At 44.9% G+C, this 19,801-nt stretch overlaps 1 protein-coding gene across 2 annotated transcripts in view; it reads right to left on the bottom strand.

Moving 5' to 3' along the window:
* DNAH5 (dynein axonemal heavy chain 5) overlaps positions 1-19,801 on the bottom strand; it is a gene marked incomplete at its 5' end in the record, with an annotated part of 169,661 nt that overhangs the window by 78,639 nt on the left and 71,221 nt on the right. For both annotated transcript variants that reach the window (XM_081919101.1, XM_081919100.1), the window contains 9 exons: positions 610-756; positions 2,816-2,969; positions 5,395-5,502; positions 10,165-10,299; positions 12,879-13,073; positions 14,381-14,568; positions 15,513-15,691; positions 18,520-18,692; positions 19,463-19,687. In XM_081919101.1, the coding sequence (XP_081775227.1) occupies positions 610-756; positions 2,816-2,969; positions 5,395-5,502; positions 10,165-10,299; positions 12,879-13,073; positions 14,381-14,568; positions 15,513-15,691; positions 18,520-18,692; positions 19,463-19,687 (1,504 nt within the window). The remainder of the gene's footprint in view (positions 1-609; positions 757-2,815; positions 2,970-5,394; positions 5,503-10,164; positions 10,300-12,878; positions 13,074-14,380; positions 14,569-15,512; positions 15,692-18,519; positions 18,693-19,462; positions 19,688-19,801) is intronic.

Below are 19,801 nucleotides of genomic sequence, written 5' to 3'. Positions count from 1 at the left end.
AAGGGATGCTGGGCTTTGGGAACCATTGGCCGGATCCAGCAGACTCTTCTTATATTGTTACAAGTAGCTGATGGTCTTCCTCTAGGGCGGGGTGTGGGGAATCCTTGGCCCTCCACATGTATTGAACTCCAGCTCCCATCAACTGCAGCCAGAATGGCACAATGGCTAAGATGGAGAGGAACTGTGGTTGAGCAACAACTAGAGTACTGGAGATTACCTGGTCCCTGATTTAAAGTTCAGCACTGAGGTTTTCGTTTTGTTTTTGTTTTTAACAATTTTTTTATTAGGAATTTAAACAAAACATATTATCTTGAAACATATCATCCTTAATTCCCCCCATTTTTTCCCTCCCCCTCCCTCCCATAAAACAACCCACCCACCCCACCCTGACTTCCCTCAGTTCCAATCTCTGGTTTCTCTATAAATGCTATATTCTCTGCACATTACAAAATTGTATAGACCCTTAATTTATCTAACTGGTTATTATCAATAAAAAGATTGTGAGTGTTTATTCAAAACCTCCCAAGGAGTCCAATTCACTTTCTTGCATCTTTAAATACTTTGTAAAAGGTTCCCGTTCATCTTTAAAAGCCCTGAGATTTTCAGTACCTTTCTTAGCTCTCAAAGTTTTCCTCCAAAGAGTGGAAAAAATCCCATCTGTCCAGTCATTGGTTGCGACATCGAGGCGTCCAAACATCTGTGGTGCAGTGATGGCCTTCGGATTCATTCTCATTTCACGATGAGGCTGCCCACAGTCTGTAGAAGTTTCAAAATGGAAGAGGAAGAGGAAGAGGAAGAGGAAGAGGAAGAGGAAGAGGAAGAAGAAGAAGAAGAAGAAGAAGAAGAAGAAGAAGAAGAAGAAGAAGAAGAAGAAGAAGACGGCGGTGATTTCAGGTACCAGAAAATAGCATTACACTGGATCGTAACTCCATTCAGCTCAATCACGTGACCTGGCAAAACTTACACTGGCAAAAAGAATGGTGTAAGTCAAACTCTATTTTAAAGGCTTGTTTTCTCTCTTCCAGGTCTGGGCTGGCGCAAGTGGCCAGAGCTTCACTCCTGAACAGAGAAATCTAGCACACTCTATGCCATTTTAGCTTAAGCCGGCACAAATTATGCTGGCTTCCAAAAGTTAGGTTTACACCCTGCATTTATATGCTCAGGCTTTTAAGTGTATCACCTATATACTGTACTTAATACTGATTTCTGAAATCCAGGAGCACTGCTGCCCACCAGTATAGAGAATATTGATCTAAATGAACCAGTGGTTTGCCTATGTGCCTAGCTAAGTCTCCTCCCTTTCCTTCTGCTTTCCACCCCAGAGTTTATCTCTTGCAGGCTTCATCACAGATTCTGAGTACTTCTTTTGGGGAGAGGAGTCTTCCATAGGGAAAAACACCACTTTCCCAGCAATGAGCATGTGACCATTGTTTTATTGGCCACCCTAGCTATCCACGGAGGTGGCCCTGGAGGAAACTGCATCAACATTAAGTTGCCATCCTTTCCTCTCCCCAAGGTTAACATCCTTTGAATTTAACATACCGTCTAACTCATCTCAGAGTTAGCTAAGCCAACTTATCCAAAACCAGACATTTAGGTAGGCACTAACGTCCATCATTGACTATTTACTGGTAGTTCGCCGATGGGAAAACTATTATATTTGAAATCTGGATTTTAAAGAAAAAATACTGGTATCCCACAATGCAAAAGTTCCTCAGTTTTCTTCCCATCTTCCATTCATTGCTACCCTTCGCAGGGTACCACAAAATCCTTAGTAACAACGATCTGTTTAGATTCTGCTGCTACCATAGTAACTCTCTTCTGACACCCTCTGTCACCACCATGTCATCACAATTGCCCAAAACAAAGAAAACTCAGCATCTTCAGAATCTGTCTCTACACTGTTTAAAAATGGGATCGTCCTCAGAAGGTGGTCATTTTTGAGACTGGGCCCCTGGACAGACCCCTGACTGTAGGTTTTGTTTCTAGATCTAAGTTTCATTTCTCTAAATAGGCATCACAGGTCACAGCCAATCGGGAAAGGGGTGAGGGTGGTTAAGGAATTATATAAGCATCAGCGCAAGTGTGTCCTAGGCACTTGATTGGCGCTGCTGAACACTCTCCCTCCCGCCTTTAGTGTAGGTTCTCAGCCTTGCTTTGGACTATGTGTGCGCCTGTCTTGGGACAGGGGCCGGGTAGGAATTTTTATCCATTTGGCAAACTGGCGCTGGCTACTTGTTTTTTTTGCTACCCCCTTAGCAACCATCACAACTTTCCAGGTTTGGCGGTTAGGCATGGGCTTAATTTTGTGTGTGGAGGGGAGATGTGGCCATCACCTGCCCTTCAATGATCAAAAGGTATTCCGTTAAAGGAATCTGGGTGTCCCGGATCTCGTCCGAAGTCCGCTTGACGGGCTAGGGTCGTGCCAACATCACAGGAACCTCGCGGTAAGCTTCTGTCGGTCAAAACCCTGATGTTGCTGCCCCGATGATTTTACCTACATAGACTCTGTCAACTGGGGAAGTAGTCCATTATAGTCTTCAGCCAATGCCTATGCCAATACCACTCACATTTAATTTGCAGTCAATAAAGTTGTGGCCTTAATCGTACCCATCAACCTTAATTCTGTGTCCGTGTGTAGTTATTTCATGGGGGGCTGGCTTGGGGTCCCAAGACGCAATACGTTTTAGTTGAGTAAGACTGGGTCCTTTGAACACTGAGATCCAACATGTACCTCTAACCCAATGTTACCACAGTTACATCCTTTAAAAAGGCATCTTTTTACAGATCCTGTGAACAAACGTGTTTTGCATACCTGTCATAGATTTCATCAGCGTGTGGATACATGTTGTTTTCCCTGCACCACTGGGACCCAGAGCCATCATGCCATGCCTCACCCTTTGCGTCTCAAACAGCTGGATAACTTTCAGCCTCCACGGGGGGTGGTTAATTAAGCCAGCCTCTTCAACCTGTCGTGATCACCAAGAATCATATCGTGATTGATTGCTCCATCTACGCAGCTCATTGGCAGACACTTCCATTGAATTCAATGAGAGGGAAACTCTTTGTGTCAGATGCAGAGATGCTGAAAAGTTGCACCATCACTAGGGTCTGGTAGAGGATCTGGTGGAAGCGTGTCCCTCCCCCTCTGCTGCTCCTATCCTGTCCACGACTCAACCCCTTTTTTAGCCCTTCTGCCAGTTTATCTTCACCAGTGGGGTTTATCTACACCAGCAGAGGGTTCTACCGCCATAACCAGGCAGTTCCACTGGCAAATCTGCTGGCCCGGCAGGCAGGGCTTCTGCCAAACCAGGAAACACTCAACTGGTGAGGACAGGATTGCAGCCTTAATTATAAGTTTCTCTCTTTTTTGTATAATTTTTTACTACATTTTCTGTTTTACAATTTAGAATACTCATTCAAGCCTCCTTAAAATATGAATGACTTCCCTTCCTCTCTTTCCATGGTTCATTTTGCATATCATCAATCCCTGCATATGTTACATAAACTAAACCATTCAATATTACATCCATCAGAACTTATTTACATTGTTGAATTTATCTTAATGCTACCAACGTTTTCAAATGTACACAGTTTTCCCCCATATATTCAATAAACATTTTCCAATCTTCTCTAAGCATGTGTTCTCCTTGTTCTCTTATTCTGTATGTTATGTCTGCAAGCTGCACATATTCTCTCAGCTTAAGTTGCCATTCTTCTTCTTTTGCTCGTTTTCCATTTTTGAGCTAACAGAACATGGGCCGCTGTATTGGCATACATAAATAACCTTTTTTGACACCTGGGAATTTCAGTCTGAATTATTCCCCAGCAAAAAGGACTCTGGATTTTTGAGGGGAAGTACTTTCAAACATTTTTTTCAATTCATTATGGATCATTTCCCAATACTCTTTTAGCCTTTTACAAGTCCACCACATGTGAAAGAACATTCCCTCAACCTCTTTGCATCTCCAGCACTTATCTGATTCAGCCTTATACATCTTAGCAAGCCTAAAAGGTAAAGGTCAAGGGACCCCTGACCATTAGGTCCAGTCGCGGCCAACTCTGGGGTTGTGGCGCTCATCTCGCTTTACTGGCCGAGGGAGCCAGCATACAGCTTCCGGGTCATGTGGCCAGCATGACTAAGCCGCTTCTGGCGAACCAAAGCAGCACACGGAAATGCTGTTTACCATCCCGCCAGAGTGGTACCTATTTATCTACTTGCACTTTGACTTTTTTACTCGGAGTTAAATAACGTTAATTAGAAGTTTCAGACCCTGATACAAAATACGATCTTGCAACACTTGAATCTTTGCTAAGCAAGGGGGGGGGGAAATGTGGTACGCACGAGGTGCAAGTAGGAATTTAAGATGGCATCCTTTTCCATTCGCCTTCTTTTCTCCCATGCAACACCGCTTCCATTCCACCACAGCTTGCCTTGCATTCAGCGATATGCTATTAAGACCCGCTGTCTGCCGCGGCAAAATGGAATAACTGGCCCAATGTAAGCAATCACATAATTACATGGTCATTAAATTCTTCCACTCTGTTCATTTCCGTGGAAAGGAGACACAATGCAAATAGAAGAGGGATGTAATCAATTATGTATTGTTTGTGCACTTAAAGCAACAACAACAAATACTCATATTTGTTGGACTCTTGCCCATTTTGGACCTGGGATAAATAAGCGAACATCAGACATTTCTGCTCCCACTGCCATCAGAATTCTACTTTCTCCTTTTCTAGCATGATGTTATGTATGAGTGTGAGAGATGAGTGTGAGTGTGTGTGTGTGATCAGGGAAGAGGAAGAAAGAGACTGTGTCTGTGTGTGCATGTCCTCAAACATAGCCCATTTTGAATATTCATTTATAATCCAAAGTGAAGGGACACGGGTGGCGCTGTGGGTTAAACCACAGAGCCTAGGACTTGCCGATCAGAAGGTCGGTGGTTCGAATCCCCGCGACGGGGTGAGCTCCTGCCAACTCCCGCCAACCTAGCAGTTCAAAAGCATGTCAAAGTGCAAGTAGATAAATAGGGAGCGCTCCGGTGGGAAGGTAAATGGCATTTCCGTGCGCTGCTCTGGTTCTCCAGAAGCGGCTTAGTCATGCTGGCCACGTTACCCGGAAGCTGTACGCCGGCTCCCTTGGCCAGTAAAGCAAGATGAGTGCCATAACCCCAGAGCCGGTCATGACTGGACCTAATGGTCAAGTCTCCCTTTACCTTTACCTTAATCCAAAGTGAAGATAAACTTCCTGGGATTTTTATTCATGCTTTCAACAAAGCACCCACTCAATTTAATTTTGTGTGTGTTGGGGATTCAAGTTTTTCCCCTCCCAAGGGATTCGTTCATTGTGTCCAGCCGAAGAAGCAGTATGTAAACATTTGTAATCATTACCTGTTTGCTAATAGCAGCTTCGAGCTCCGGATAGCCTGCCTTGTCAAGTTGAATACTTGGGAAAAGGTCTTCAATCAGACTCAGAAATAAGGGCTCGTCTTCATCGATCTGCCAAAGCAACACAGAAATGTCAATAGAAAAGGTATTGCTTTCTGTAACGCAATGCTTAGCTTCATTAAGATCCTTAACAATAATGTGTTGCCAAATCCACTATTTTGTACCGCGCAGGAGAGCGTCAACTCACCAATATGCCTAACATTTCCACAGCATTGCTGGCAAACATAAGACTCAGTTTCCAGTCTAAGCAGCCTGGAGAGGGGGGAAAGGGGAGGACACTGATAGGCAAGAGGAAGGACAGTGCAAGAAAAAATAAAGCAGACAAGGTGAGGGAAATATCTGAAAATGACGGCATCCAGAGGCATTAAATGAAGAGGTCTGGAAGCTTGTGATACAGCAAGCCTATTACTGAAAGGTCTGCTCCATCAGGCCTCATCTAGCTTGGCTGTCACCTGGAAGCAGACACTCCAACAGGTTGTCTCATTTCATCATTATCTCCCGCTTGGACTACTGCAATGCGCTCTATGTGGGGCTACCTTTGAAGGTGACCCGGAAACTGCAATTAATCCAGAATGCGGCAGCTAGATTGGTGACTGGGAGCGGCCGCCGGGACCACATAACACCGGTCCTGAGAGATCTGCATTGGCTCCCAGTACATTTCCCAGCACAATTCAAAGTGTTGGTGCTGACCTTTAAAGCCCTAAACGGCCTCAGTCCTGTATACTTGAAGGAGCGTCTCCACCCCCATCATTCAGCCCAGACACTGAGATCCAGCGCCGAAGGCCTTCTGGCGGTTCCCTCATTGCGAGAAGTGAGGTTACCGGGAAACAGACAGAGGGCCTTCTCAGTAGTGGCGCCCATCCTGTGGAACACCCTCCCTTCAGATGTGAAGGAAATAAGCAGCTATCCTATCTTTAAAAGACATCTGAAGGCAGCCCTGTTCAGGGAAGTTTTTAATATTTAATGCTGTACTGTTTTTAACATTTGATTAGGAGCCGCCCAGAGTGGCTGAGGAAACTCAGCCAAATGGGTGGGGTATAAATAATAAATTATTATTATTATTATTATTATTATTATTATTATTATTATTAGCCCTGCCGCAAGACCAGTTCCATTGGGTGCCTCCTGCTTAAGCCCTGTTTCCATTCCAGCTGGTCATTATAAGAACTGCTGTTTAACTTTCAGAATTCCCCCCTGTAGGGATGGCTCTCAGGTTGAGAGCACACCCTCCCCTGCAGTATAAGACAAGCCACAGCTTGTCTAGCCCCATGCCCACTCCTTGACCTTTCGTCTCCTCAGCAGTGTTCCGTGCCCTGACCTTTACCTTCTTTGCAAAGGTATTTTCCCCTGCAATGGAAACATGATGTGGTGGAGCAAGTTGCGTAGATAACTAGGCAACACCCAGGGGGCTTGGGATTGGATAAGTGTAATGGGCAAAGCATTCTTTTGAATTCTGGTGCTGGAGGAGACTCTTGAGAGTCCCATGGACTGCAAGAAGATCAAACCTATCCATTCTGAAGGAAATCAGCCCTGAGTGCTCACTGGAAGGACAGATCCTGAAGCTGAGGCTCCAATACTTTGGCCACCTCATGAGAAGAGAAGACTCCCTGGAAAAGACCCTAATGTTGGGAAAGATGGAGGGCACAAGGAGAAGGAGACGACAGAGGACGAGATGGTTGGACAGTGTTCTCGAAGCTACCAGCATGAGTTTGACCAAACTGCGGGAGGCAGTGGAAGACAGGAGTGCCTGGCGTGCTCTGGTCCATGGGGTCACGAAGAGTCGGACATGACTAAACGACTAAACAACAACAAAGGGCAAAGCCCTGAATGTATCTTGCTGGTTTTGCATATCTTGCTAATAAAAAGAGGCTCTGCGTAGCTCAAAGCTAGCTTGCTCCTGCACAGCTCACTTCCATCATCAACTCCCATGTCATTTGCGTTATTTCTACACACCCCTCTTCCCTCCTTGTTCCTTTTTCCTTTTGTGCTGTCTTTAGAATTGTAAGCCTAAGGATTGGAGCTCTGTGTGTGACAGAGAGGGGGGCGGGAGGGAGGGAGAGCAGGGTACAAATGCTATAAATACATATTTTATATCTGTAACACTTGGAACCAGCACTTTGCACTCTTTCTCAAAACATATTCTATCAGCTGTCACTCATCTCATTGACAACACCAACACGGGCACAAGGATGGGTGTATTGTGAGTGAAAAACTGAGTTTCAGGAGCCGCCATTTGGTGGCAGCGAAGGAGGAAGGGAAAGGTAAAGAAGTCTAGAAAAGATAGAAAATGCTTCTTCATCGATAGAACAATGGGTTTAATACTCACAGCTGCTTAAGCAAATCAGAGGATAAGTAGCCAGCTGTTACATAAGTTATTTTGGAAGCACAAATTAAGACAAAGAAATTGCCTAAGAAAAGCTTGCTGCATTGATTATTCCAACCTATTTCTCCATTCAGCTTTCCAACAGACCAAAAGACTGAATTTGCACAATGTATTCATTCACTCACTTGCTATGCCGCCTGCAGAATTGCTACTACCAAGGCAACTAGCACAAATAAGCATATTAACAATAAAACATAAAATATGCCTTGAAAACAATGTTATCAAAAGCCGCAAGGCCAAGGGAGGGGGGGAGGGAACCCTGAATAAAATCGCAAAAATGGAATAAAGCCTCAAAACTCAAGCCATCATTTTGAAAGGCTTGCAGAAGTCAGAAGACCTTCTTCACCTGGCACCAGGAGGACACTGAGCGGGCACCAGACCAACTTCCCTAGAAATAGCATTTCATAACGGAGAAAGCCCTTCCTTGGATTCCGGGAAGAGCAGCACTTCAAAGTCCTTTCCAGTGACTCATGAGAAGGCACATTGTGTCAAACAGGCAAACAACTTGAGCTTTCTTTCCTCTGTAATCCCCAGTGCTAAAGGACTTCTCTATGTTCCCATCACAGCCCAAGGTACAACAGTATTTCCTAGCATTTTTTAGGGAGTTCTCCTCTCCTTCCAGTTCCATGACCTTGAATGAGTCCACAAAGATCCCCTTGTTCCTTAACTGCCATCACAAGCATCTGGGGGTTGTTTTCGGGGGCTTTCGGCTTCTGTTTCTCTGAGGAGGGTGAGAAGTGACCATGCCCACAGCCCTGGTCAATGTTTCCAAGGACAATCTCCTCCTCCTCCTCCTTTTGGTGGCCCTGTTGTTCTCCAGCCTTGATTCTCCTTCCCTTCCTGTCTTCTGTCCCTTCCGACTTCTCTTCTCCATATCTGTTGACTCCAGCCTTCCCATTGCCTTTCTCTTATCCTGTCTTTTTTACTGCCTGACTCTGCTCCCTCCAGCTCTCCTCTTGGCTCTGGACCTCCTCTCCTCCTTCTTCCCACTCTCTCATTTCTTTCTTCTTCTTTTTTAAAATATTTTTTATTGGATTTTCCACTTAAATCATATTCGCATTTTGTTACATAATTCTATAGCTTACTATATTACTCTGTAAGAGCATTGACCTCCTTCCCTCCCTCTTTCTGACTTCCACATACCTTTCCATATTCTTCGCATTTCTATAATCACTTATTTACCCCTTATAAAATTATAATGTTTCACCTTATTATCGGTAAATCAGTTCCTTATATTTACATTACGAAACATTTCAATTCAAGCCTACAAACGTTTTCAAATGTTTACAATTCTCTTTCATATAAAAAAATCATTTCTAGCTGGTTTTAAAGACAGTGGTACCTTGGCTTACGAACTTAATCCGTTCCGGAAATTGTTCTTAAACCAAAGCATTCTTAAACAAAGGCATGCTTTCCCATAGCAGCGGGGGGACTCAGTTTACAAATGCAACACACTCAACATATTCTGCTTCCAAGGCAAAGTTCACAAACCAAAACACCTACTTCCAGGTTTGCAGCGTTCTTAATCCAAGTTATTCATAAACTAGGTAAAGGTCGTGGCCGACTCTGGGGTTGCAGCACTCATCTCGCTTTATTGGCCGAGGGAGCCAGTGTACAACTTCCGGGTCATGTGGCCAGCATGACTAAGCCGCTTCTGACGAACCAGAGTAGAGCACAGAAATGCCGTTTACCTTCCCGCAGGAGCGGTACCTATTTATCTACTTGCACTTTGACATGCTTTTGAACTGCTAGGTTGGCAGGAGCAGAGATCGAACAACGGGAGCTCACCCCGTCACGGGGATTCGAACCACCGACCTTCTAATCGGCAAGCCCTAGGCTCTGTGGTTTAACCCACAGCACCACCAGCGTCCCGTTCATAAACTAAGCTGTTCTTAAACCAAAGTACCACTGTACCTCTGGGTAACTGGCTTCCCATACTACCGTAGCCTCTCTCCACCAGGTTGGTCCATATCCAGGAAGCCCTAAAACTCCTGGTGCTCATTCCCAGAATCACTTGCCGGTTTCCAGCCCAAGGTGGCTCCAGAAACATCAGGGAGGTAGGGCATACCAAACACAGCGACAGCTGATGCCCAGTCTTGCTCCATTAGTGGTACTGCAATATATCTGGTAGCACATTTGCAAAGCTAAGCAGGGTCCAGTATGGTTTCAAATTGGATGGGGGCCATGTGTTGAGATTCCTGCATTGTAGGAGATTTGGCTAGATGGCACAAATTCTATAATTTTAAGAAATTAATCTTCGAGGATTGGGTCACCTGATGAAGGACCTCCAAAACATTTATACTGCACAGGCAGACCTACGGCAAACTTACCAGCTTAGAAAGATTCATGTCTCTCAACACACGCATGACGATAGTGGATTCTGTGTCATCAGGGTTTGACCTTTTGGCAGCTCCCAAGGTCCGCAACACGGACAATATATTCCTCAGTCCAAAGTCATAATGTACCTGAGAACAGGTCAAAAGTTTTTAGAGAGGCAAGCAAAACTGGCACACCTTTGCACCAATGACAGATCGTTCTATAATCTGTGACAGAAATTTGCAAAGAGTAAATAACAGCTTTGTTCTTAGGTTTGCTTCTGAGCATGCAATCCTCGTTTCAGAAATCTCTACCAAAAAGGAAGATGGAGATGATTTAACGCCACACCATAACTGCTGTCATGACACTTCAGTCTATCATGAAGTGCAATTGACTCCCACTGAGGATGAGGACCCTCTATTTCCTTTTTAAACATTGAGCTACTGGCTTCATTTGTCCATTGTTACATCGTCATGACATAGCCAAATCTGAATGACTGCATAATGCCATGCATGCATAGCTGTGAAGTGTCCCTTATTTGAAGGGACAGTCCCTTATTCCAGCACCATGTCCCGCTGCTGTCCCTTATTGACAGATGTCCCTTAAATGTCCCTTAAATTTCAAAGCAGCTCCTCTCCCTCCCTCCCGGCCGGCCAGGGAGGAGGGAGGCTCCAACTGTGTTGCTTGGCTGTGTTGCTCACCCAATAAGAAGTCTAAGAACGACTGGGTGGGTGGAGCTTGCATGCCTTGTGTGTGGCTAGTTAATGCAAGCTGAGGGAGTTTTTGAATGCTGGACGCCATTTTGTTGCACGTGCTGCTGCAAACTTTGCAGTGCAAAGACAGGCCGGGGAGCCATCTTAACTTGAGGCTGCATAGGCCTTGTGGTGCATGTGATTCAGATTCTATTCAGTTGAACCTCTGGTTACAAAGTTGGTTGGACAGTGTTCTTGAAGCTACCAGCATGAGTTTGACCAGACTGCAGGAGGACGGGAAGACTGGAGTGCCTGGAACAGGTGAGGCTGCAGGTTCCTTATTTTGGCTGCTGGTCCCTTATTTTCAAGGCTGCTGGTTCCTTATTTTCAAATCTGTAAGTTGACAGCTATGCATGTATGACATCTTCACATTCACCACAAAGTGGGTAAGGTCAAACAGAGAAAGAAAAATTGGCTGTAAAAAAATGGTGCCAATGACAGCAGAAGATCAGGGCAGGAAAGAGGAAAGAAATACCAAATATTAGGAAGTTTTTCCAAGTAGATTTTTGTATCCCTCAAGAACACTTCTTGCCCTAATTTTACCATTTATTACACATATATCCAAGGAGAATAAGCCATTCTATATTCACAAACAAGCATTAAGCTGACAGACAGTGGCTGGCTTAGGGTTGCCCAGTGAGAATGAATTCAAAAGCAAGTAATATTTTTTTTTAAAGTAAGTAAAGCATTTCAGTTGGGTGGGGGTTATTTTTCTTCCGGATGAATGAAATGTTCCAATGCTATAGCAAGAAAAACAATTAAAACAACAAATAAAGCTTTCCCAGAAGAAAATGATTTCTTTTTTGAGTTTTCATATTTTATTATTGTGCTCCCCCCCCCCAGAGGCATGCAGCAGCACTGTGAATTTTTTTACCCACTTTTTATTAAAAGAACATTCCTGCGGAAGATGGGAAACATATTCAACTCTTTTGTGCAACAAAACTTTTTTTAAGAATAAAAATCTTCCAGAAAACAGGGTCTTGCTCTCCCTTCATTTTAACACTAGTACACTGTTGCACACACACATACACACACACACACAAATTTTAAGCCTCAAAGGATCACATCTCTCAACATCACTATCTATTTAAAATCCATTCCTGCCAAAGCTTCGGTTCATTTTCAGTTAGAGTAAAAAAAAAAATCATTGATGTGCTATTCCTTGAACATCAAGATAACCCAAAAGGAAACATCTCATGGATGTTCCATAGCACTACCAACATTAAACAGCAGATTATCTCCAATAGTGTGTCCTTATGCAGTACTGGTTGTAATTTGATTACTATCTATCTGTTCAGTGATTCATATCCAGAGGCAGTTTCTATTTCTTGGTGTCTGCTCTTCCATCCTTAATATCCTCAAGTAATTCTATCCTTTTCAATTTGATCAAAGCTGACAATGTAAGTTTTTTTTTTGGGGGGGGGGTTGCAAAGTATTACTTTTTAAAAAGGAAAAGGGACCCCTGACCATTAGGTCCCATCGTGGCTGACTCTGGGGTTGCGGTGCTCATCTCGCTTTCTTGGCCGAGGGAGCCAGCGTACAGCTTCTGGGTCATGTGGCCAGCATGACTAAGCCGTTTCTGGCGAACCAGAGCAGCACACGGAAACGCCGTTTACCTTCCCGCCGGAGCGGCACCTATTTATCTACTTGCACTATGACATGCTTTCAAACTGCTAGGTTGGCAGGAGCAGGGACTGAGCAACGGGAGCTCACCCCTTCTGATCAGCAAGTCCTAGGCTCTGTGGTTTAACCCACAGCGCCACCCGCATCCCTATTATTATTTTTTACCCTAATGTTGAAGAAGAAGAAGAAGAAGAAGAAGAAGAAGAAGAAGAAGAAGAAGAAGAAGAAGAAGAAGAAATCAGCCAGCCAGCCAACAGCTTCATCTACATTGCAGTCACAACATATAGAAAGACTACTGGTTCTTCAGCTTTATTGGTAGAATGAAGCTTTCCATAGCGCATAACAACTCCTACCTGCTTAGATAATTGTTCCTCGCAGAGTTTGTACAGGGTAAAGAACTTCCTCGCAAGCACAATGTTATCAATGAAGCCGCAGCTAGCTAGCTTGACACGGATGATGATCTGCCGATCCGGAACCATCATTGCCACCGAACGGAAGTTGATCTTCAGGTTTTCAGGCAGCTCTTGACGGCCCGCATACCCTGGGTTCTGGTTTATCAGATCATTAGTTATCAATCAGACTACTACTATGACGACTATTCACATCATCCTCAACCTGAGAGCATGCCCCATTGGCTGCATCATGGACTCAGTCTGTTTTAAGTGTGTTTTAGGTACATTATACAAATGTATAATGCACATTAGGTGCATTATATTGTATTATAATGCACATTAGGTGCATTATACAAATGTGATTATACAAAGGAGACTCTTGAGAGTCCCATGGACTGCAAGAAGATCAAACCTCCCCATTCTTAAGGAAATCAGCCCTGAGTGCTCACTGGAAGGACAGATCCTGAAGCTGAGGCTCCAATACTTTGGCCACCTCATGAGAAGAGAGGACTCCCTGGAAAAGACCCTGATGTTGGGAAAGATGGAGGGCACAAGGAGAAGGGGACAACAGAGGACAAAATGGTTGGATAGTGTTCTCGAAGCTACCAGCATGAGTTTGACCAAACTGCAGGAGGCAGTGGAAGACAGGAGTGCCTGGCGTGCTCTGGTCCATGGGGTCATGAAGAGTGGGACACGACTAAACGACTAAACAACAACAACATACAAATGTGACACTAGATGGCGATGGTGAGCTTTTGGCAAATTCAATATATTTTTCAAAACGTTTTTTTAAAGCATTTTCAGCGTTTTCTATATGTGTCTGGATTCCACTTAGGAAGTTCCTTAGATGATCCCAGACATGTCTTATGTAATATCAGGTATGAGGCAGGTGGAGGTGTTTTTGGAAAATGGCCTCCCTGGCCGAGCCTAATTCAAAAAATGTGGGCCAAAGATTCCCTACTGCTGGTTCCTTGACACATTTGTATCACTTGCACTGAAAAACTGAGTGAATGAGCAGTACAGTACAACTAAGGAAATACACAATACAGTTGTACCTTGGATCCCGAACGCCTTGGTATTCAAATGTTTTGGTCCCCAAATGCGGCAAACCGGGAAGTGAGAGGTCCGGTTTGCAAACATTCTTTGGAACCCAAATGTCCGATTGGCTGTGCTTTGGTTTCAGAATGTTCTGGAAGTCGAACAGACATCTGGAAGAGATTCCATTAGACTTCCAAGGTACAACAGTATCTTCCTGTCACCAGCAGGTCAATGAGCCCTCATTCTTCCATGGTATATAGGCAATGGCTTCTTGGTCAGGGATGTAACCTCTGAGCAAAGTTCAACTCTGACACATATTTCATGAGCTAACCACAGAGACTGCAAATTCTGCAGTTTCTCTGAACTGACAACTATCGCTTATCAAAATCTTCAAAAAAATCTGCCTACCAAAAAAATGTGCCTACCATTGTCAGAAAGAGTCCAAATTCGGGATTCATTTCCACACTGTCGCCATCTGTAAAAATGAAGCTCTTCTTGCGCTCCTTCTTGCATGTCAGAACAATTGCAATTTGCTGTGCGGCAACGGACAACACTGGTAAGTCAATGCGGTTAAACTCATCAAAGCAACCCCAGGATCCAGACTGAGCAAGACCTGAAATCAAAGCAAAGCCTTATGCTAAAGCAGCCAGTGTTGTGGTCATTTTACAAGATTTAGAGATAAAGGACACTTTGAATGCTTTCAAGAGGGTAAAAACACATTAACTCAAAGCGAGTTCTAATGAATGCACACTCAAGAATGGAACACAACTTCATATAATATAATAATATTATATATAGTAGTAATAATAAAAATAATAATAATAGTAATTTATTATTTATACCCCGCCCATTTGGCTGGGTTTCCCCAGCCACTCTGGGCAGCTCTCAACAGAATATTAATAATAAAAAGCAATAAAATATCAAACATTAAAAACTTTCCTAAACAGAGCTGCTTTCAGATGTCTTCTAAACATCAGGTAGTTGTTTATTTCCTTGACAACTGATGGGAGGGCATTCCACAGGGCAGGCGCCACTACCGAGAAGGCCATCTGCCTGGTTCACTATAACCACATTTCTTGAAATGAGGGAACCACCAAAAGGCCCTCAAAGCTGGACCTCAGTGTCCGGGCTGAATGACAGGGGTGGAGACGCTCCTTCAGGTATACTGGGCCGAGGCCATTTAGGGCTTTAAGGGTCAGCACCAACACTTTGAATTGTGCTCAGAAACATCTTGGGAGCAGTACTCGGCAGCCAGTATTTTATTGCCTTATACAAGTGGGATTCTACTCACACAAATATCTATCATCCTACATACAAATGATTTGGTAAGAGAAGTTTTGTGAGCTGAAGAAACATCATTCAACAGGAATTGAGAAGGCCATGGTGTTAGAAATTTTGAGTGCATGGTAAATCGTACCTTTGAAAATGTCTGTTCTTTCACATCACTCATTTCCACACCCACGAGCAAATATAACATGCACGTGGTATGTCCTAACTTAAATGTGAACACTGTGTTTTATCAAAGGTCATGGTTTCTATAGCAGAAAACATCCTGACCTTTAAAGATTCTCCCCAGTCCTCGAAAATCCATCTGGTCAGAGCAATTGAAGACCACAACGTATTTCCCAAGGCATCTCCCCATGTCTTTCGTCGTTTCTGTTTTGCCAGTTCCTGCGGGACCTGCTGGCGCTCCCCCCATGCTCATGCCTAAGGCTTGCGCCAACGTAATGTAACACCTGAAAGAAAAGGAGCACAATAGAAATATCCCTTTGCCATTTGTGCACATTGTGCCCAGTTGGAAGTCTTAAAAGCAGGGCTGGTGCTGGATTGCAAGGGGCCCTCAGCACACACACCCCAACACAAACCACTGTGTTTCATGGATCTATGGACTGGGACATTGCATTTGGGCTGAATTAAAATGATGGGTGGCAACTGCAGATGCAAACTGAGCTTGGCTCCCATTTAAGTGTGTCACCACTGCCTGCCCAACACTAAGATAGCCATCTGCAGGCCCAAAGGGGAAAGGTGGGGCCAGCCCAAGACATTTCACCACCTGAAAGGCAGAGAGGCAGCATCACCCTAAATGCGCCCGGCTTGCTGGGTTGCACGTCTCTTTGGAGACCCTGCCCAGTGCCGGGAAGAGTGCCCTGTCTCCAGCGGAATGGAGTCGCTGGGAATACGAAGGCCGAGGCCCCCGCTCTCCCATTTTCCTGCCCACCTACCCAAGTCCCTTCTCGCTGCCTTACTCCATGCTGGCACCCTCTGTTTCCACAGCAAAACCAAACAAACTCCTCCTCTTCCTTCGTCTTTCTTTCTCACCCACATCTAAAGTACTGATCCATCTAAAGTACTGATCCAGCCCAGATCCACGCACTGCGTCCTGGAGAGAGAGCGCCTCTGGATGCAAAATAAGTTCAGGAATCGGGGGCTTTTTTGCCCCCTCCCAGAGATCTGTTGTCTCTCTTTGCTATGGGCTCTGTCCCTATAGGAAGCTCAACCCTGCCAGGCTGAGCAGAAAGGATTCTGGAGCATAGCTGTCAACCGTCCTTTATTTGGCAGGAAAGTCCCTTATCCCAGCGCTGTGTCCAGCTGCTGTCCCTTATTGATGATGTCCCTTAAATTTCTCGGGTTTCAAAGGAAGCAGCTCCTCTCCCTCCCTCCATGGCCGGCCAGGGAGGAGGGAGGCTCCAACTGTGTTGCTTGGCTGCGTCGCTCACCCAATAAGGAGTCTAAGAACGACTGGGGGGTGGAGCTTGCATGCCTTGTGCCGATCAAATCGGCCGTGTTGCCTGGGGACTCGCCTTTGCCCAGCGCTTCCCAGCGGAGAGGTGACAGTGGTTTTCCTTGCTGCATCCCCTTTGCCAGGTTCCTGCGCTGTGGGAACCACCGCTTGAGGCTTCGTTTGGCTGCTGGCTGGGCTTTCTGCCTTTGGCTTGGAGGGGCTCAGAAGTTGAACATACCTGTGCTTGGAAAATCCCTTATTTTGGCTGCTGATCCCTTATTTTCGAGGCTGCTGGTCCCTTATTTTCAAATCTGGAAGTTAACAGCTATGTTCCAGAGAGCAAACTCCTCCCCTCTCCTCGGTCCCAAGGCAGGAGTTGGGGACCATCTGTTCATCCAACAGCCAAGAAGCATGATTTGTGGCAGCCCCAAAGACTTCTCCCCCAACAATCGACCGCCTTCTCAACCGACCAGCGCAACCCTTGCCCAGTTAGCTGCATGGGTACCCGGAGCGGCAGTCATGCCGTGCACCTGGGGGTGTGGGGCGAGCTGTGCAGTGGGCGCCATCCACCACATGGGGGTGGCGGGGCGAGCTCCCCGCGGTGTGCCTTTTTGTGACCCCCTCATGGAAGACACCTGGGGCAGACCACCACCCCTTCCTACGCCCCTGCCTACCAGTGAAGAAGTGAGTCAGGGAAAACTGACATCAGGAACAAGTGGTGATGGGGAACAAAGATCAACATTGAGATCTGCTGCCCCTGTGGACCTTGCCGCCTGAGGCACCTGCCTCACCTCATAGGTAGGCCGGCCCTAACAGGGACAGAATAGTCAGGTCAGGCTGCTGAAAGGCCCACCTGAGCCACTGGGGTCCTCAAGCAATGTTTGATTTGACTGGTTGTGGTTGCCAGGCCTCAGTTACATGCAACTCAGTTACACGCAATGAAAAGCCAGAATACTGAGAAATTACAAGGTATAATACCTAAGAAATCCAAAAGCTAACATGCAGGCAGGGAGAGGAGTTGGATTGTGCCCTCTTTTACTGGGTTTATTTTTAAAATCTATTCTAGTGCAAATAGCAGTGACTACAGAAAACGCTAGCTTCACATAAGACATAGTATTAATACTATTGATGTTCTACTAACCTGCTGATGTCTTGATTTTTACTTTATATTTTATTATTAGCTATCTTGGGTGAGAAGACCAAAGGCACATTTAATAAATTTAAAGATAAAATAAATGTGTCAGTAAACAAGTTTTCATTTTAAATTACTGTAGTCAAGCACTAAGAAAACACATAGTGATTAGCAAACACACCCAAATCTCTTCTGGTTTTAATCCATAATAGCCAGACTAATTCCCACGATACCCACTGGGCTTCAGAAACATGACCCAGAGTCTGCAGTAGTTTTGGTCATTAGTCCCTGTTGCATTGTGCATTGTGGTAAACTCTAGATGGTCTAAGTTTCAATCTGAAATAGATCCCACAATTGGACACTTGGAATCTGGAATCCAAGTGGAATTCCAACTTGGAATCTGGAATCTGAAATATGCTAAAGACAACCACCATATATTGGCATTCCAGAGTGAAACAAGGCCTCTTTATCTTTTATTGAAGATGAATATGAATGCACCAGTACTTCTTTTTTTAATATATAAAAATGTCATGAATTATAAGGAAAAATCTCTTCTCTGTCTTGATTTCAAAACCTTGCACAAACCCTCACAGTTAATGCTCCACTAAAGTAAGACGGAATGAGACTCCGAAATAATATGCTGGAGAATGACATTGGCATACAGAGCATCTAATCCTTCAAGCAGGCGGAAGGACAGAAGTATCTCTCACCTGTCTGTGAGAGGGGTGATGACAAGCCTGTCTGTGCAGCCCAGAAATTCATTCTGATACGTGAAGGCCACATCCGTGATGTTAATCATCATCTTGTCTGCATCTTCATTGAAATAAAATCTGCATTGCTTCAGCCACTCAAAGTCTGTGGGGTTCTTGATATGCATACGGCACTAGGAACAAGAGACCATGTTGCCATTTATAAACAGAGTTTCTGAGAAGGAATCTGGCAGAACTGGCAACTGAGTTGAGTGTGTGTAAGGGAGAGGGAAGCCAGTTGAATGCCAACTGTAGAAAAAGCCTTGAGATGATAACGTCTCAATGAGAGCAAGGTTGCATGGGCAGTGGCAAACTGAGCACAACACGAGGCAGATCTGATAATAAGGTAAAGGTACCCCTGACCGTTAGGTCTAGTTGTGGATGACTCTAGGGTTGCGCGCTCATCTCGCTCTATAGGCTGAGGGAGCCAGCATTTGTCCACAGACAGCTTCTGGGTCATGTGGCCAGCATGACTAAGCTGCTTCTGGTGAACCAGAGCAGTGCACGGAAACGCTGTTTACCTTCCCGCCAGAGTGGTACCTAATTATCTACTTGCACTAATTATCTACTGTGCTTTCGAACTGCTAGGTTGGCAGGAGCAGGGACTGAACAACGGGAGCTCACCCCGTTGTGGGGATTCAAACCTCCGACCTTCTGATCGGCAAGCCCTAGGCTCTGTGGTTTAAACCACAGCGCCACCTGCGTCCCTGATAATACAAGACTGCAAAGCCTTACATATGAACCATAAGCTAAAGCAGTGATGAAAACACGTTCACAACTGGTCTGCTAGGACAGCACCAAAAATATATTTTTGCCCTAGTGGATTATATAATGTACATTCCCTATTGAACATACTTCTACTTTTCCCCTCTGGTTATTTTCAATGAATAAAAATTAATTTTACCAGGTCGTCAAATATATCCCGTTGATGCACATGAATTGTGATCAGGGTCTCATATTTGATGCGTTCTATGGGGCTCAGGTCCTTTGTCGTCATATCTATCAGAGTATTCAAGAGGTCCAAGAAAAACTGGTTCGTTTTTGGCATTATTTTCTTGTCGTACTTTGCGTTGGTCAAAGCTTCTTCAGCGTCTCTGGTCCAGATCATTTGAATTCCCAACAAGCCAACCTTAGGGGAACATTTTTTTCCCAGAAAGTTATGTAGAGTTCAAGTCAGGTTCTTCAAAAAGCCATTTCTGCTGATCAACAGAGCCGGCCCACACATGACGCAGGGCGAGGCAGC

The sequence above is a fragment of the Podarcis melisellensis genome (genome assembly GCF_964234715.1).
Source record: "Podarcis melisellensis genome assembly, chromosome: 7".
Lineage (NCBI taxonomy): Eukaryota > Metazoa > Chordata > Lepidosauria > Squamata > Lacertidae > Podarcis > Podarcis melisellensis.
Note: the sequence above shows the minus strand (reverse complement) of the source record. Positions and strands in the feature narration are given on the sequence as shown.